Genomic DNA, 19,914 nt, shown 5'->3' with positions numbered 1-19,914 from the left:
CTGTGTGAAGTGTCATTTTTTGCGCCATGTTGTGTTCTTTCTATCGGTACCTTGATTGCGCATATACGACTTTTTGATAGCTTTTTATTACAATTTTTCTGAATTTGATGCGACCAAAAATGTGCAATTTTGCACTTTGGGATTTTTTTGCGCTGACGCCGTTTACCGTGCGAGATCAGGAATGTGATTAATTAATAGTTCTGGCGATTACGCACGCGGCGATAGCAAACATGTTTATTTATTTATAACCTGGGAAAAGGGGGGTGATTCTGACTTTTATTAGGGGAGGGGGATTTTTATTAATAATGACACTTTTTTTTTTTATTTTAACACTTATACCGTGTTTCCCCGAAAGTAAGACAGTGTCTTACGTTCTTTTTACTCCCAAAAGTCCCACTATGTCTTACTTTTGGGGTATGTCTTATATTGGACAGGGGTGTATGACTGTATAGGGGGGGGAGACAGGGGTGTATGACTGTATAGGGGGGGGAGACAGGGGTGTATGACTGTATAGGGGGGGGGAGACAGGGGTGTATGACTGTATAGGGGGGCGGACAGGGGTGTATGACTGTATAGGGGGGGGAAACAGGGGTGTATGACTGTATAGGGGGGCGGACAGGGGTGTATGACTGTAGTCCCCTCAGTAACAGTGCAGGACTGTAACATAGGAGGAATGGATGTGCTGCAGCTGGCAGGATAACACACACAGCTATAAGTTATCCCGCCTGCTGCAGCCCATTATTCCTCCTATCCTGTACTGTTACTGAGGGGATGAGATGACAGGTCAGCTGTCACACGTTGTCCTGTGTGTGCAGGGAGGCGGCCATGTCAGAGCTGGAGGAGCAGCAGCACGTGAGGGCGGCTGTCCTGTACTCCCCTCAGTGAGCAGGGACGCCGGACCGGACGGGTGGTGGGCGCATGGACGGTGCGGCAGGACGGGGCCTCAGAGAGGGCGGACAGGTGCGCGCACGGGGGGTGGGGGGAAGGTCGCTTGGACCAGACGGGGGCGGTGCGGGCAGTCACCTGGGCCCTGCTGCTCCTTCAGCTCCCGCACCAATACCGGCGTCCCTGCACATGACGTGCAGCGCTCGTGCCGGGCCGCGCGTGTGTGTGTGTGCGCGCGCGTGCGAGCCTCTGACAGGACGGGCGCAGGGACATAAAAGTACAAAAATACCGCCCTATGTACTATGTCTTACATTCGGGGTATGTCTTACTTTAGCCCAGCCCCCGAAAGTCCAACTATGTCTTACTTTCGGGGGTGTCTTACTATCGGGGAAACACGGTACTAGAAGCCCCCCTAGGGGACTTCTAGTATAAGTGCACTGATCTCTCATTGAGATCTCTGCAGCATAGATATGCTGCAGAGATCCATGAGATAGGCACTCGTTTACTTCCGGCTGCTGCAGCCGGAAGTAAACGAGTGCCGAGGCGGGGACGGCGCCATCTTGGAGCAGTCCCCGGACAGCTTCAGAAACGTAGATCGCTCCTCCGGGATAACATCCTGGAGGAGCGATCTCCTCCACTAGACACCAGGGATAAGCTGCGTCCGGTAATCGGATGCAGCTGTCATGTTTGACAGCTGCATCTGATTACTGTATTAGCGGGCACGGCGATCGGACCATACCTGCGGTCCCGGGTTACAAGCGGCACCCGGGACCGCCGCGGTTCAGAGCGCGGCCCCGCTCTGAACGTTCTTAACGGCAACAGGGCGTAAATATATGCCGTTAAGGGGTTAATTGTATGTCCATTTAATGTCCGATATACTGTATGTAATTTAATAAAATGAGATTGATTTTGTTACCTTACATTTTGTGGGTGCGCCTTCCATTGTTTCTCTGTCTCTTTAGTGATAAACCTGCTCTAATCCGTGAAGAGCACAGGGCGCCAATGTTGAATCTGCCAATCCTGGTGTTCTCTGGTAAATGCCAATCACCCTGTACGGTGTTGGGCTGTAGGCTTAACACCAATTTGTGGAAGTTGGGCACTCATTCCATCCTCATGGAATCTTTTTCTGACAGTTTGTGCAGACAATGGATATTTGTGGCCTGCTGGAGGTCATTTTGCAGGGCTCTGGCAGTGCTCCTCCTTGCACAGAGGAGGAGGTAGCGGTCCTGCTGCTGGGTTGTTGCCCTCCTACAGCCCCTTCCACGTCTCCTGGTACACTCGCCTGTCGCCTGGTATCTGCTCCATGCTCTGGACACTGTGCTGACAGACATAAGTAACCTTCTTGCCACAACTCGCATTAATGTGCCATCCTGGGTGAGCTGCACTACCTGAGCACCTTCTGTGGGTTGTAGACACCCCCTCATGCTACCTCTGTGGGTGAGAGCAACAACAAAATGCAAAAGTGACCCAAAAAACAGCCAGAAGAGATGAGAAGAGAGAAATGGTCTGCGGTCCCCACCTGCAGAATCTCTCCTTTATATGTGATGTCCTGCTGTTTACCTATCATTTCTACCTATTAATTGTTCTATTTGCACAAAAGCAGGAGCAATTGATTCACCATCTGTGTTACTTCATAACTGGACATGGTGATTTCATAACGGTGCAATTAACTTGGAGTTATATTGTGTTAAGTGTTCCCTTTATTTATTTTTTTAGCAGGCCACATATGAATAAGTCATGTCTAACAATTAATAAGATGTATTTTGGTTTCTGTCTACAGATACTTGGTTGACAAAGGTCCAAGCGACCGAAACGTCCCATGATTGGGTATACTGACACCTTAAAAAGGATTATTTATTAATACATGATGACTTAAAGAGGTAGTTCAGCAAAAACACCTTTTCTTTTAAATCAACTGGCGGAAGAAAGTTCCAGGATTTTGTAATTATTTCTATTAAGAAAATCTGAAGTGTTCCAGTGCTTATTAGCTGCTGTATGTCCTCCATGAAGTGGTGTAATTTTACAGGCTGGAGAGCAAGTGAGGTTCTCTATTGGAATTTGCTTCTGCTCTACACAGTTCCTGTCATGGACAGAGGTGGCAGCAGAGAGCACTCTGTCAGACTGGAAAGTATACACTACTTCCTGCAGGATTTATAGCAGCTGATAAGTACTGAAGGATTTGAGTTTTTTTTAATAGAAGGAAATTACAAATCTCTGCCATTTTCTGACCCCAGTTGATTTAAAGATATTTTTTTTGCGGAACTAACCCTTCAACAATGTGCCTGGAAACTGCTTCTTATCTTTAACCCTTTAATGACTGAGTTAACAAGCCCTGTATGTCATTTATTGACTGATGCCCATTTTTCAAACTTGACCTGTCTTACTTTGCATGTTTGTAGCTCTGTTACACAGCTCGTGACACATTGTACTTTAAGTAAGTGGTAAATTTTGGTCGATATATTCAACGTTTTTTGTGAAAAACTTAAAAAAAAAAAAAAAATGGAAATATTAGCATTTTAAAATATATGAAATTCCCGCTATCTGTCTCAATGCCTGCCATTCTGTTAAACGATCGCATTGGGACTTTGTAGCCTTATCCAACATAGTTATGGATTTATATTCCTAGAGGTTGAGACGGCAGACACCACACCTCCTTATTCTTGTTCCTATGTCAGTGACAAATAATGCATGTTCTCCCGGTCCTTCTTGGATTTAACAGCCCCACCATTGTTACTTCCTGTATGAAACTACTGCTTTTAGTTGGGCGATTCGAGAGACTGATGTTAATAGGTAACCCCTGGCGCACCCTCCCAGGCCCCCCCATCCTGTCCCTCTCCTCCCCTCCCCTACTCCCTCCCCCCTCCCCCTTCTTATGCTGTCAGTTTTGACTTATTCAGTGCCTGTTGATCGAAGGTTTATTATGTCTTCCCTATTTCCTCCCTCCCCCCCTTTTTTTCTTTTCTGTTATCCAAAACTTGAAATCTCAATAAACATTGAATGTTAAAATATATGAAATTCACTGCTTATAAGAAAGATGGTCATGCCACATAAATTATTTCAAAATTCTCATCTACAATATGTCTACTTCATGTTGGCATCATTTGGTAAGTGCTCTCTTTACACATTAGATGATTGAGAAGTTTAGCAGCAATTTTTAAAATTTTCGTGAAATTTCCCAAATTGATGTTTTAAAGGGACTAGTTTATTTAAAAAGCAGATTTGAGAGGCTTGTATGCTACAAACCTACAAACATGACCCCATTTTAAAACTGTACCTAGGGCTTGGCGATAATGGCCTAAATCAATGTTGCGGTTTATCATACATGTCGTCGCGGTAACGATAAATTGAACGATAATTATGACACGCCCCTTTTAAAAGCCACACCCCTTTTGAAAACTGTATTTTCCAATGGTAATACAAACGTGAATTTATTCCATATAACAATGTGCAGCAAACTTCACAAGTAATATATGATGTTTTGGCATCTCCTACACCATTTTCAAGTGGCACTTGAAAATGGCATAGGAGACGCCAAAACGTCATATATTACTTGTGAAGTTTTCTGCACATTGTTATATGGAATAAATTCACGTTTTCACGTTTGTATTACCATCAGAGTGCTGCAGAGTATTTTTTTTACTAGCTGATTTGGTCAAAGGTCTGGGATTCGTCTGCTGACAGCCACAGTTCGTTTAGTGTGCTGCCTATATTTTTAGCTATATCTATCTAAGACAGACAGGAGAGAGATAGATAGATAGGACTCCTATCTATCTATTATCTATCTATCTCCTATCTATCCGCTTGAAAATGGTGGCGAGATGCCGCTGAAACGTTGCGCCCTGATGTTTTGCACTAGGCTTTAAAGAAATAAATCACAGATTTTTTTCTCCGTTTACTCAAGAGTGCTGTGGATTCTCTATAATATATCTATCTACCTGTCTCCTATCTATCTACTATTTATTATCTATCTATCTATCTATCTATCTATCTATCTATCTATCTATCTATCTATCTCCTGTCTGTCTGTCTGCATATATAGGGGGATAGATAGATAGGGGGATAGATAGATAGGGAGGGAGATAGATAGGGAGATAGATAGATAGATAGGGAGATAGATAGATAGATAGAGAGAGAGAGAGATAGGAGATAGAGAGAGAGAGATAGATAGATAGGAGATAGAGAGAGAGAGAGATATAGAGAGAGATAGATAGATAGATAGGACTTCTATCTATCTCCTATCTATCTATCTATCTCCTATCTATTCATCTCTCTCTCTATCTCTCTCTCTGCCCCCAGTCACTGTCACATGCTGCATTGCCCCCCCCCCCCCCGCTCCCGTACATCAGTTGGGGTCAGGTTTAGGTCGGCACCTCCTTGCTCCACCGGGCACCACTCTCTTTCTCTCCCGCACAGGAATCCTCGGCCCCTGTCACTTAGTGTTGTAGTACATATATCTGTGTCCCGGGCTGAGCGTCACACATGGCTGCTTCCAGCACTCAAAAGATAACGGGGCGCCGAGGATTCCTGTGCGGCGGCCAGTGAAGCAAGGAGGTGCCGACCCATACTTGACCACCTGCAGCCACTGTATGTGTGTGAGAAGGGGGGGGGGCAGGGCTCACTGTGCAGCTTCCAGAGAAGCTAGGAAAAGTGAGCCGCCCGGCAGCAGCGCTGAGCACACAGCACACCTGTGCGCAGCCGGTCTTCCTCTTCAGCCCCCCGCAGCAGGATCTTCCATACCTTGCCTTGCATATGTGCGCCCTGGCTGGAATTGGGAGGTGAATCGGAGGATCAGCGAGGGAGATCTGAGGGGAGCAGAGCATGCGGCCGCCGGGTGCGGGGGGGGAGGGGGATACCGCAGATACCGTCCTGGGAGAGTTGAGGTCGGTTAACCGACGCCAGTGACGGTATCGGTATTTTTGCGGTATGCCACCCAGCCCTAACTGTACCCCTCAAAGAATTCACAACAGGTGTTTTGAACTTTGTTAACCCTTTAAATGGAGTGGATGTGAAATTTAAAAAAATATACCTTTTTGCAAATTTTTAATTTTAAACATTTTTTTTCTGTAACACAGCAGATATTAACAAAAAACAATTAACAAGATATCTATTACGCAGAGTCTGTAGTTTTTAGAAATATCTCACCTGTGAGCCTGGTGTGCTGCTGGGCATGCATACAGGCCTCAAAAGTAAAGGACCACTCTGTGGTTTTTGTGGCCGCCTTTTCTATTAAGGTGTTTTACAGGCACCATAATGTGTTTGCGCAGGATTGGAGCTGCCAAAACGATATCCCACCCCCATAAGTGACCCTATTTTGAAAACTGCACCCCCTAAAGTAATCGTTTAGGCCAGCAGTGAGCACTTTGAGCCCTTACTGTGGGACTGGGATTATTTCAAAGTCAGAATAAAAAATTTTAATTACCTTTTTTTTTTTTTCATGAATGCATCATTTGTCGGACATATTTTCCACTCACAACTTATAAAATGAAGGAAAAGCACAGCAAATTTTACCACGCCGTTTGTCTCATATCAGACGGTATCCCCATTTAGGCTGCATCTGGTTGCTTGGCCTCATGTCAGGACTTAGAAGGAAAGGAGCGCCCACTGGCTTTCAGCACATCATTTTAGGTTCCATGACCCATTCCATTTTTGCAAATGATTGGAGCTCCCAGAATGGTACCCCACCCCTATAAGTGACCCCATTATGAAAACTGCACCCCCTAAAGTAATCTTGTAGGCCAGCAGTGAGTCCTTTCAGCTTTTACAGTGATGCTAGTATTACTGCAAAATCAGATAAAATTAAAATCTGTTTTATTTGTCACTAATGCATCGGTTGTGGAACATATTTTCCACAAAAACTTGTAAAATGAAGAAAAAGCAACCCAACTTTTATCACAGTGTTTGTCCCGGTATTCCCACTTAGGCTGTATCTGGTTGCTTGGTCTCATGGCGTGACATGGCGGAAAGGAGCACCCACTGGCTTTCAGCACATCATTTTAGGCTTTGTGACCTGTAGTTTCCATTTTGCAAACGACTTGAGCTGCCACAACGATACCCCCTCCCCCATAAGTGACCCCATTATGAAAACTGCACCCCCTAAAGTAATCATTTAGGGTAGCAGTAAGAACGCTAGCCTTAAAATCTAAAGCTAAGGGTATGTTTACACTGAGCAATAGGCAAGGAATTGAAGAGGAAAGAGGGTATACCCGTCATCAGTCGTTAAGGGGTTAAAGCAAATCTGCCATCAGGTACATTCGCTTTAAATAACACCAATGTATAGAATGGCACGGGGAAGCCCATGTCGCTGTCGTTTATTTGAACCTGTACATTCGCTTTAAAACCCATCAATAAAATATGGCATAATAAGCATTGAAATTTGGACTTGAGTGCAGATGTTATATATTTCACATTTGACTGTTCTTCAAACTGCACGATTAAAATGGAGTGCATGGAAATACGAAGTCTAACTAGAGTTTTTTGATTGACGGCAGAAACAGGGCTATAGGGTGCAGAGGAATTGGTCCATCTACCACCTCCTGGTGCCCTAGTGAGAGGTCTTTAGGCTTCACTTTAGGACACTAGTTATGTAAAATACAGATTTTGCATAGGAGTCTTGAATGTTTTAGCAATATGTAGTCGTGTTATTTTGTGAGTATTTTTAATGTTTGTTTTTAGATTCCGTCACTGTAACATATTTTTGATACATTAGCATTTTTAATTGGCGTTTGGATGTTCAGACACCTGCCAATCGCTAGATAGAGCCTGAGGAAGCGCCTGGCTATGCACGTCTGGCTCTCTGATCATAGACTTACAATGGAGCCCATCTTATGCAGCGAGACAAGGATTTCAGACAGTACCAATACACATTACCTCCTCTTGCTTTTGCTCATTTCATGTGGTCTGCCCCCAGACCCCACCTGAGCCGCTGGCTCTTGACAAAATCTGAAAACCTACAGGGAGTGGGCTTTCCTTGACTTGCAAATTTATCATGAAGCGGCATTTCTCACACATTTACTTGACTGGTCCCACAAAAGCTAAACAAAGCAGTGGTTGGCATTGGAAAAAGTGTTCTACCCTTCAGATCTTCTGCTGGCTTCTTAACTTCGGTACTCCTAAACAGTTGAAACACATGCTGGTCTTACTTGGTACCATATGCTTTATGCGCGTGGGATAAGTGGGTGCTTAAACACAGCATTTCCATAAGGCCTGGCTCAATTACACCACTATTTGGGAATCCGGCATTTGCCCAAGGTCAATCCTTTCGTACATTACTAGTGTGGAACAGCGCCTCAGCACCATGTCGAAACTAGGTTCTTCACATGACACTTTGACCTCTTTTAGACTTTCTCCGATCGGCAAACCCTGACCTATCATTTCATGGTTTTGAATTAAAAACAACTTTAGATCTTTTACCCAAACTATAATATCTTAATCAGACTTCAACACCATAGTGACTGACTTTGGTGAGTGGTTCTTCTCAAATCATACCAGCTACTGCAATCACTCTGCAATGCAGGTAGGGCCCCTTTCTTCAGCAAATGGTAAGTATACCTTACAATGACCTTCACCAGAGAACAGATACAAAAAAATCTGTACTCTTACACGGTCTTTCCGTGAACTCACATGCAAAAGAAAAGAATTACAAAATCTTATCCAGATGGTATCGGTGTTCCTCTGACATCCATCACACCTATCCCACTTCCCCGGGTAACTGTTAGAGATGTGATACGGAGGAGGGAGGCATATATTTTATATTTGGTGGGATTCCCCAGTCATTAAGGGCTTTTGGGATTGTGTATTCCATGCTTATAACATAACATCTACTCAGGCAAACACTTCCATAATACATCTCAATTGGCTCTGCTGAATCTCATTCCGGCATCTATAGCTTCTACGAAGAAAAGCGTGTTGAGAAATTTCTTGACTACAGCCAGATTAGTTGTCTCCTTGCATTGGAAGACACAAACTTGTCCCTCCAGGGCAGAATGGCTTGAAGAGCCTAAGGGCCCTATTCCACAGTAACGATAATCGGCCGGATCGGCCCGATTTGGCCGATTATCGTTCGGTGAAATAGAGAGAACGATCAGCCGATGATCGTGTCATCGGCGGATTGTTCATTTAGGGCCAGACCTAAAATCATCGTTCCCCCACCGCTCATCACTACGGTTGAATAGTGGTGCGCGGCGGGCGACCGACGATTTGACAAGCAGCAGCATCATACATTACCTATCCAGGCTTCTTCTCCGCTCTGTCTTCATCCCCTGGCTGACGGAGCGCTGAGCCAATCACAGGCCGGGACCGCCGCGGCCTGTGATTGGCTGAGTGTGGCCTGTCAGCTGACCGGCCATTCTGAATATAGAGCGCGCGGGACCCGGGGACGAAGACAGAGCGGAGAAGAAGCCTGGACAGGTAATGTATGATGCTGCAAGGGCTGCAAGGACATCGGTAACGATGTCCTTGCAGCCCTCGCTCAACGATCATCGGGCCGTGGAATAGGCACAGTAAACGAGCGGCGATCTAGCAGAATGCCGTTAGTTTACACCGTTTATCGGGCCTTCCTCGGCCCGTGGAATTGGACCCTTAGACCATCCACCTATACAAAGAGCTAATAGCTGAAGACCACGGCTGCAATAAGAGATTTCTGAAGGCGTGGAGCAGACAAATCCTTTTTATGGATTCTTCGACATTTCCACCTCTGGTCCACTGAATCTTAGGCAGATGACTCTGTGTGCCTCCCCGCGAGGAGGCAAGTTGTCCCGCATTTCCTGAAACCCCCCCCCCCCTTATTTATTTATTTTTAAGACTTCTTTCTCATCTGCCGTCCTTTCTCTTTTACTCCTCCCATCATTTTCTGTAAAAGATTACTTTATTATGCAGCTAAGCAATTTACGATACATGAAGCATAGACTGATTATTAATGACAAATTAGTGTCTTGCTTATGATGGTATTTTGTACATTTTGACACAGCCCTTATGATTGTTTTAACTTTTTAATAATTAATGAACACTTTGTTAAACGTCTTTTTAAAGTGATAGTAATAGTTTAAAATGTATAATATGGTTTATGAAGTCATAAAATCCCATAATACCTCTTATTTGGACAGTAGTATCTCCCAACAGTCTTAAGGTACCAGTCAGGAAAGATAATTAACAGCAAAAAGGTCATTTGGGCGTCATTTATTGACGGTGTATGGCCAGTGTTATCCCTGACAAGGGCGATGCAACTGCAGTTTCTTTCTGTGTCTCTGAGACTACACGCTGTGAGAAAGGAGGAGGATCCAAATCAGAAGTTAAATGATCACCAAGTACTACAAGGGTGAAATGTGTGTACATGGTGGGTAGGGAAAAAAAGTAAAGGGTAGTGGGAATTTAGACTCCTTAAAAGGAATCACATTAGTGATGTGGCCCTTGAACCAGGTCTTGATAACTTAAATGTCCCAACAGTCTTATTCCTGGTGACTGAGCGATGTCAACATCAACTTTGTTTCAAGTCATTTTGCCAATTTGTAGGATGTCAAAACGAGAGTAGTGGGAGGGGCTTTGACAACTCCTAAACTGAGCACCTCTAGCTACACTTCCTGTCATTACAGGTTGTGTCCATTTCATGACCATCTAATAAAGGGTGAGGCCTCTCTCACTGATATGTGCACATGTGTGAATTGCATAATGTATGGAGGTATTTTCCATTATGCCTCATAACATTTTATGTGCATTGTCAGATCATAGAGTACTCCTAGTATTCCTTGAAATTCTGTACAGAAGAAGTATTGCTGGCCCATGATAACACTGATTGGACAAGATCAAACAACAGTTCAAAACCCATCTGATTAACCATATAAATGTTTAGCAATTTGCATCCTCTTCTGATTTTCCGTATGATGCAACATTATGAACTTTCTCGGTATCATAAATTTACACGGAAAGGAAAGTAATAATTTACCGCATGTAGCTGCCAGACATAGCCCAAACATCTTTAACCTATATAAAAGGGACCTTCTGCTGGTATTGAATACACAGTAGATCTTATAGGAGCACAGCTGGATTCCCTTCCCGAGTTAAGACAAATATTCGCAATGAAGCAGGAGAGCATATGAAATATCAGAAGTGAAAAGAAGTGTCTATAGAAAAATGTAGTAGGGGCACACATTTTTCACAGTCCTATCTGTAAGAGTAACCATACCAATGAGGAGTTTTACATGAGTAGAATATTGCACCCGGGGGCTGCGTTCACACTACGTATATTTCAGTCAGTATATTTCAGTCAGCATTGCAACCAAAACCAGGAGTGGATTAAAAACACAGAAAGGCTCTGTTCACACAATGATGAAATTGAGTGGATGGCCGCCATATAACAGTAAATAACGGCCATTATTTCAATATAACAGCCGTTGTTTTAAAATAACAGCAAATATTTGCCATTAAATGGCGGCCATCCACTCAATTTCAACATTGTGTGAACAGATCCTTTCTGTGTTTTTAATCCACTCCTGGTTTTGGTTGCAATACTGACTGAAATATACTGACTGAAATATACATATACTGACTGAAATATACATATACTGACTGAAATATACGTAGTGTGAACGCAGCCTTAAAGTGTACCTGTCATTATAACTTTCTAAACCAAAAGTAAATGTGATATAAAGCAAGTTTGCAATTTACATTCCTTTTTTTTTTTTCTTATCATGGAGAACATGGCACTTCCTGTTTTCTGAATCTTTTTTTTCTCAAACAGTCAGAAAACAGGAAGTCCAGTGTTCCCCAGGCCATCTGAGCACTCACAGAGAGAAGGCAGTCATGTGATTGATGGACACATAGTGCTGTGACTCTCTGTACTGGCCGGAATTTCTGTGTTTTAGTCTTTTTTTTTTTCCAACCAGGACAAGTCAGAAAATCTGCCTTCAGGAGACTGAACCTGGATTTAGTGCTAAAATGTCGGCTCTCCACAAAGATGGCTACAAATAAAGCATAATAGGAACATTGGTTGTATAAGTTCTTTTTGAACTCTATGATAAGCTCCTCCTAGGGGGGTGGTGCTAGGCAGACACAATTTTCTAATTTAAGGAAGCACTCCTGAAATGGTTTCCTTCACTTAGGTCATGTGATCTTGGGGTGATGTAATGTCAGGAGGGGTGGAGGGTCAGGGAAACCCTGCAATAAACCCTCCTGCTGTCCCTACCTACTTGACGACCACCCTAATCAAGTGCTGCGGAATCTGTGTGCGCTATACAATTAAAAGCATTATTAAACGGTGCCCCCCAATTTGGCCAAGAGAATAGAGAAGAGGCACAGAATTGCAAATCAAAGACAAAGTCTTTTCCTCCATTTCTGTGTACGTGCCCCTTTCAATCAGTTGCTTCACCCCGGCCTCACTATGAAGAAGTTGGGGAAGCAGCTATCTGATACTGAAAAAATAAAAAACGTACAGAACTTGAGGACAGATCCTGAAGCTCGAATATCATTATATTGGGGTTTTCTCCAGGATCAGAGCAGATGACGCAGTGTTATTTTGTCAAAATTGGATTTTTGATACATTTGTAAGAGAGGGCTCATAGAGTCCCATTCAAGCCTCTGCCACCTAGCTCACCACAAAGGATGCTGTTGGTGAAGACACTGTGTTGATGATTGGGACATGATTTTAAAGTTACCTAGGCAAAAAGGGGACTTGATATTTAATGGTGCAAAAATTGTGTTATGTTCCAATTTTTGTGAAACAAACACAAATAAAAAGGTTATCCTTAAAGGAGATTAAAAAGATGTATCCAATTTCTCTTATCTTTACAGCCACACGGGGGCTATGTTCACACGACGTAAGTTTCCGGACGTAGTGCGTTCCATGAATAAGCGGCCGGTGATTTACGTAGTTTGCGTACAATGGAAAGTATACGATATACGGCGGCACAGTTCACACTACGTACCAGACCATTGTTTGAGGACGAAAATGCCGTAACTTACGCCCGTAGCGCAACATGCGATCCCGTACGTAGTGGTGATTTCTTCATTTTTGCACTTTTCTTTGCCGATCCAAAAGGTTCTGTGGGGTGTCCGGGGCTAGGCGAAGATTTCCAAGTAAAAGACCGCTGTCAGATCGCTACGTACGGCGCCCGGGAAGCGTAAGTAGACTACGGGCGTAAGTTCGCGGACCGTACGTAGCCAGGGTTAACATGATCCCTGACGCAACAATTGTGTCAGGAAGCTGTGTTAAGTCAATTAGAGTGTCGAGTTAAATGCGTCATTGGCTACATCTGTATACGTAGTGTGAACATAGCCTAGAGGTGGTAAATAAGGCCAATTTTTTTTTCTTTTGCTACATCTCAGGAAGCTATGGGCTGGCTGGAGGGAGAGGGAATTTGAGGAACCGCCCCGTGAGACTATGTTATGTTTGGAATTAGCTTCCCGGGGAGGGGGGAATAGGGATTTTATGTGATTAGTAGTGGTGGTTGGAGGTAATACTAGTCAGGATGGGAGGGAGGGGTTGGAGGGCCGGTGTCAGTGAAGGTCATTTTGTGACATAGGTTTATAGGTTGGAGAAGTACAGATATTTTTTTGGTATGTAAGGGGAATGGGGGAGGTGGCCAAGAGATGGGCTATTTTTGATTTACAGTAGTTACAGGACACCTCTGTTTGGTGGAGACACACTGTGTGAGAGATACAGTTGAAAGGATAAAGCAAAGATGGGCGAGTAATAAATTTCACACAGTGTTCAGGGGTCAGCAGGGGTCTCAGTATATATTCACAAAAAGATACCATTTACGTTACTGGCAAAGAGGTTAGATCCGGAAGGATGTTTTATATTTCTACAGTGTAAAATTTATAACAAAATGGTTCTGGCCTGCCTCTACATTCCTCTCCCTATCTCCTCTCAAGTTTTGATAAGTTTATTATGGTTTTTACAATCCAGAGATACGCTGCCAATTTTTCTGTGTGGGGATCTTAATTGTGTGCAGACAGTTATACTGATAGAAGGTGGAAATTGCGTCAAAAAAATACTTGCCATACTCTGCTTGCCAGGTGGACTGCTGAGGTTGGGTAGAGGGATGTTTAACACTGTTTATATGGTGATAGAACTGCATTCTTGTGTTTTACTTCCTCAGTGAACGCTGCTTCCAGAGTCAACTTGGTTCTTTGTAGTGGTATCGACCTGTCTTAGGGTGAAGGATTTTTGGCAATCAGTGGAGATGCATATGAAGGATACTCTAGGGTTGGGAGGTGATGGAATAATTGCAATGTTAGGGGCTTGTGGCTGTGGCAGGGTGGATTTGTTTTAAATCAAACTGATTTAAATCACGATTTAAATCACGATTTAAATCACTAGTCAGGAAGGCTTGATTTAAATCAGTGATTTAAATCAAAGTTTCTACCTAAACTAGTTCTTGCTACTTTAACATGCAAGTAGATGAAGATTTTTAGAATCACTTTTTATATTACTTTTTTCTCCCCAGTTTAATGGGTTAATCATTCATATTTGGACACCACTGTTCTGTTGTACTTAGGAAGGAGAAAAATAATCCTGAACTTAATAACAATTTAAATGGATTTATTCAACTGAAACAATAACAACATTACAGCATACGTTATTTGCTTAAACAAACATCCATGTTAACTAATTTGGCTAAACAAAAAAAAAAAAATAGTCCAAACAATCAGAAACATATTGTCTAACTTCTTGGACTTGGTACTGAAGGGGATGATTCTGTATTCATAGGTTTGTAGAACAATAGGATTAAGGTCTTTTTCTCAACTCTGTTCATGTTGTAACATTTGAGAACATATACAGCCTTTATTCTACTGAGTTAAACAACTCCGCTTTATTTCATGATGGAAGAACCTTTGGATGGTAAAATATTTTCCTCAAAAAGCAGTTTATTGAAAAAAATCCGATTTAAATCAAAAAAATCCGATTTAAATCAAAAAAATCCGATTTTTTTGATTTTTTTAAAAAAATCATTGATTTTTATCCACCCTGGGCTGTGGCAATGTTAATGGGACTATGATAAAAAATTATATTTAATAGGGAAAGTATTGGTAGTGAGGAGGTAGTTTAGTAGCGATGCTCCACCCCTTAACGAAAGGAAGGGAAAATTAGGTTTTACAAGGAATGCCTAGCGAAAAGGGCGTTCAGCAAAGCTATTGCTACATATATGGAACTGTGGGCCTACTGGAAGTAAAGTGGAGAGGGAAATATGGTGTTAAGGCTCTAACAGCTTTATAAAGAAAGATGGTTTATGAGGGAGGAAGCTGTTTTTGTTTTTTTTTCTCCATTTTGACACCAGGTTAGGTTGGTTGGTTGGGGGTTATTTGTAAAGGTGTGGTTTTAATGTGTTTGTCTATGATGTCTGATATTAGTTAAAAAAAAAAATAAAAAAAACTTGCACTTTAATAAATGGAATAAATAAAGGTTAAGTTTTACATATTTTTGGAAAATAAGTTGTTTTTAACTACCACGTGTGGGCACAGAGGGACCTAACTGAAAGAAAAAGAAAGGAAGAAAAAAATAATTAGCACCTTGGAGGTCCAGTTCTGCAGAGGATCCCAAAGGTATAGGCGCTGATCGACACATTATGGATTACCACATCAAGACGGATGGGAGTGGTAGTAAGTGCGACAACAAGGCTTTATTTAGTGGATGAATAGTTTCGAGATATACCCTCTTAATCAGATACATGATGATGAGGGTCTCCCTCAAAATGTGTCGTCCACTTGACTAAAGGCTTGCTGTCACGCTTACTACAACTCCCATCCTCCTTGATGTTGTAACCCATAATCTGCCAATCAGCTCCTATACCTCCTGGATACTTCTTATCTCCTCGACTGGTTCCCCTGGTCCTGCGGAAGGGCTACAGTTACTACACTTTTTTACAAGCTATTGCTGGTGTCGGGCTGGCAACATAACCACCCAAGGTGAGCGGCATTCATAGTCTTAGTTATAGTCATAGTTCTCAGCATATATTCATCCCTGCAGTATTACACTATATGCACAGTACAGTGTCTTTTCTCTTTCTAGTACTATTTCCCTTCTTGTCTTTCTAGGGATATGCCAGGAGTTGTTACCAGCAGGACCTCTCCTTCTGGGAAACTCTGAAGATATGGTTATCCTGGAATTTCTCTTGGGACAGAGACTCCTGCGAAAGTTACTACAAGGCTTTGATGGTGGATCCTTTATGGGAAGTGACACCACTTATGGTGAGTAAGTAGAGGACAATGAGGAAATGTGTGTCAGCAATTATAAACTATTCTTTACAACAATACTGTGCGATGTGTTCCTAGAGATCACTGCAACTGTTGGTTACAGACAGCTGCTTTGCAGATGGAGTACAGTTTTCTGCAGTGAATCACAATGAAATATGAATCATTGCAACAAGTTAATACAGATTCTTATGTATTTCTAGTGGTCCTGTGGCTACGCGTGTGCATATACTATGTTAGATTAGGTTACTTACGATATTGTTGAAGTTGTTTTACCTGCCTTGCTAGTGGGCTCTAACATTCATAACGTTCTACCTTATGGGAAGGTGGGGAGAAGTTATCTTTTGATTAAGGTTTGTGTACATTGCATTGGAGCCCCATGTTCAGCATATATTTCAGGAAAAGCTCCTAGTGTAATTGTGAAGTATATACTGTACATAAATCCTTTCTACCCCTCTCTCCAATGATTGTCCCTTTTTGCATATTAGGATAGCATTTATCTTTTTTGCCATGGTATAGAGTAGCTGCAGGAGATTTCAATACACAGTTGGGGTCATTGGGCAGTAGTGGCTTGGTAAAACCTAGATTGTATGGACATGAACAGAGTCTTTGGCTCCTCACAGTATTGACTTACTGGCAGCACAAAGGCAGTGCCAACCCCAATCCTTATGCCTTATTACCAACACACTTAGCACCTGCCTGAGCATCAACCCTAGTCCTCAGAGTTAACACTAGGAACAGGGTTTAGGGTTAGACCACTGCAGCTTTAGCAATAGTAACCCCTATTGCAGAAATCAATAGTACAGGCGATTTTAAGAAACTTTGTAATTGGGTTTATTAGCCGAAAAATGCGTTTTCCTCACGAAAAAGCAGTTTAAAGCTCTCCCCTCTGTCTTCATGGTTTTCTCTGGAGAGGGGAGGGGTGGAAGGAGATGAGGCACCAAAACAGGACAACAAAGAGTTAATTTACAGCTACATCACCAGGCTATCTCCTCTGAAGTCAGCACTGACCTCTCTGACTTCTGAATACCGGCTTTCACACTGCCCCTACTGTGTAATCCTTTGTTCTCTGCTGGCAACTAATCTCCCTCCTCCCCTCTCCATAGATTACACAGGGCACGACTGATGTAAACTAGTCGAGATTTCCTGATAATGAGCAGTGAATGAGAGAGAATAGGGAAGTGGGGACCTGAATGCTGATAATGGCATATTTGACCCTATAGACTATTTTGGGCGATAGTGTAGCGGCAAGCCCCCATAAAATCGTGTGTGAGAGCCTGGAGGTGACCCTCAGAAACAATTGGTTTGAAAAAGCAATGAGGTTGCAGGAAAGCCTGAGTCTCTACCAGCCTATAGGGCAGCATCTCCAGACACAGCAGTTTTGAGATGTTTAGGGCTTGTGCATGGGGGTAGGTGGAAGTGTACTTGTGCTTGCGCTCAAAGGCCTCATGTAAAGACAGCTGAACGCTGCGCTGCGACACATTGGTGGAGGGTGTGGTTGTAGGGCAGTAGGCACTAGTGCCTGGGTCCTGGGCAGGGGGTTGACTTGCAGAGCCAGCATGTTACACGGGAAGGAGCAGTGGTGAACGGCCTTGGTTACACTGAGTAGGGTGTTGAGCACTCATATGCCTACGCATGCTGGTAGTGGTTAGGCTGGTAGTGGTGGCTTCCCTGCTGATCCTTCTGTGGCACAGGTTGCACACCACAGTCCGTAGGTCATTCTTACTTTCTTTAAAGAACCTACAGACTTGAGAACATCTAGGCCTTGGCACGGGAGCTTCACTCCATGAAACAGTTGCTGATGTACTTGCTCTGGACCTGCTTCTCCCTCTGGCCACCCCACTGCCTCGCCCAACCTTTTCTGTTGTTTCACCTGCCTCCCCCTCAGAATCACTGTCTTGACTAGGCTTACCAACCCAGCTTGGGCCAATAACCACATCATCCACCAGCTCTTCCTCTGATTCCTCACTCTGCTCCCCCCCTCAGACTTAGTGCCCTGACAACAACGTCACTGTCTGACAACCGTGTCTCATCATCATTATCCAACACCTCTTGACTAGGGATGAGCGAACCTGGTTCGGGTTCGTATGAACCTGAACTATCGGCTTCTGATTCCTACTGTCTGCCCGCTCTGTGGAGAAGGTGGATGCATCCTGAGGACCGCCTAGAAAACTGGGATACAGCCTATGGCTATGGCTGTATCCCAGTTTTACAGGCGGTCCTCAAGACAGCGCAATCAGAAGCCGATAGTTCAGGTTCATATGAACCCAAACCTCGCCCGGTTTGCGAGTGCCAACCCCTTGGCACACTACTTGCAAGTCCCCACTCTCATCACCCACAGACTGCCAAAGTTTGATATTTTGGGCATCGGGACAGAGCAACTGCTCAGTGGTTTGTGACTCTGGGAAGGGTCCTGAAAAGAGTTTCTGGGAGTATGCCGGATCTGAATCCCTAATTTCCATGGAGGGGCCAGGCTGGGGGGAAGGAGGTTGAGCTGGAGGAGCCAGCCTTGGCTAGCATGGGTAGACTGCGTGGAAGCCTGGGTGGTGGATACATTACTGGACACATTATCCGCTATCCACGTCATCACCTGTTCGCACTGTTGTGGTTTTAATAGTGGTGTTGTACCATGTGACCCTGTAAGTTGTGAGATGAAGCTAGGAAGAAAACCTCTGTGGCGTTCCACTGCTCCCTCATCAGCAGGTACTGTGTCATCCTGCCCAGGACCACGGCTTATGCCCACTACATCACTCGGATGTAGTGTAGGTAAGAGATAAAAATAAAAACGCAGGGGTATATATTACCAGCGCTGCCAAAATTATCCAAAGATAGCCAGATGTGGTAAGACAATAGGTTTATTCTTAAAAGAATGCTTTTAAGAATAAACCTATTGTCTTACCACATCCGGCTATCTTTGGATAATTTTGGCAGCGCTGGTAATATATACCCCTGCGTTTTTATTTTTATCTCTTACCTATACTTGTCCTCACGGGCCCCTCTACTTGGGAGTAACCCGTTTTTGGGTATCATCAGCTTCAGCAGCCATTATCCTAGCCACCACATACCTCGGACCTTTCACAGGACCCCCAGTACCCCCACGGACAGTGAGGGGTGATACGCACAAAGCCCAAGGGGCAACAAGGTGAGCAACCTTCTATCTCTCTATCATCCTATATATTTGTCAGTATTACACGAGGCGCCGGGCCTTTTTTCCTTTTCTTTTATTCGGATGTAGTGGGCATCCTGGACCCACGTTCTCATCCTGGACCCTTACCCCTGGGGATCATCATTTTGTGTATTCACTAGACTGTGTTTGGTGTTCCGTAGAGCCCACAATTGTTCACTGGAATAAAGTGAATGTAACTGAGAGGACACACTGATTCACTAGACTGGAGTGAATGTAACTGAGAGGACACACTTATTCACTAGACTGGGGTGAATGTAACAGATAGCAAAAACGTATTCACTAGAATACGGTTAATGTACTGCATAGCCACACTTGTTCACTGGACTGGAGTGAATGTATCTGAGAGCAAACACGTATACACTAGATTGGAGTAAATATAACTGAGAGCAAGAGGAGAGCCAGCAGCCAAGAGGAGGCCAAAGATAATGTAGTTGTAGCCCTTAAAAGAACTGTTGGGTTCTTTGTGGATGATTCCTGCCTAACAGACACTATTTATACTATACTCTATTATATGCCCAGGTCATCTGATCTGGCCAGCCAATCACTGCTATAGATGTTCAGGGGTTGCCACGTGATGCTTCGAGCTGCCAAAGCCTCCCCTGCATGTTGATTGACTGAGAAAAAGTCGCCAAACATGCAGGAAGAGGAAGATGCTATTT

General features: G+C 43.6%; 1 protein-coding gene across 6 annotated transcripts in view; it reads left to right on the top strand.

Annotated features, from left to right (window-relative positions):
• LOC138772131 (chloride channel CLIC-like protein 1) overlaps positions 1 to 19,914 on the top strand; it is a 263,133-nt gene that overhangs the window by 151,510 nt on the left and 91,709 nt on the right. For all 6 annotated transcript variants that reach the window (XM_069952300.1, XM_069952294.1, XM_069952295.1 and 3 more), the window contains one exon: positions 15,913 to 16,065. In XM_069952300.1, the coding sequence (XP_069808401.1) occupies positions 15,913 to 16,065 (153 nt within the window). The remainder of the gene's footprint in view (positions 1 to 15,912; positions 16,066 to 19,914) is intronic.

This window comes from Dendropsophus ebraccatus, chromosome 14 (assembly GCF_027789765.1).
Source record: "Dendropsophus ebraccatus isolate aDenEbr1 chromosome 14, aDenEbr1.pat, whole genome shotgun sequence".
NCBI lineage: Eukaryota > Metazoa > Chordata > Amphibia > Anura > Hylidae > Dendropsophus > Dendropsophus ebraccatus.
This window is presented reverse-complemented; position numbering and strand designations above follow the sequence as displayed.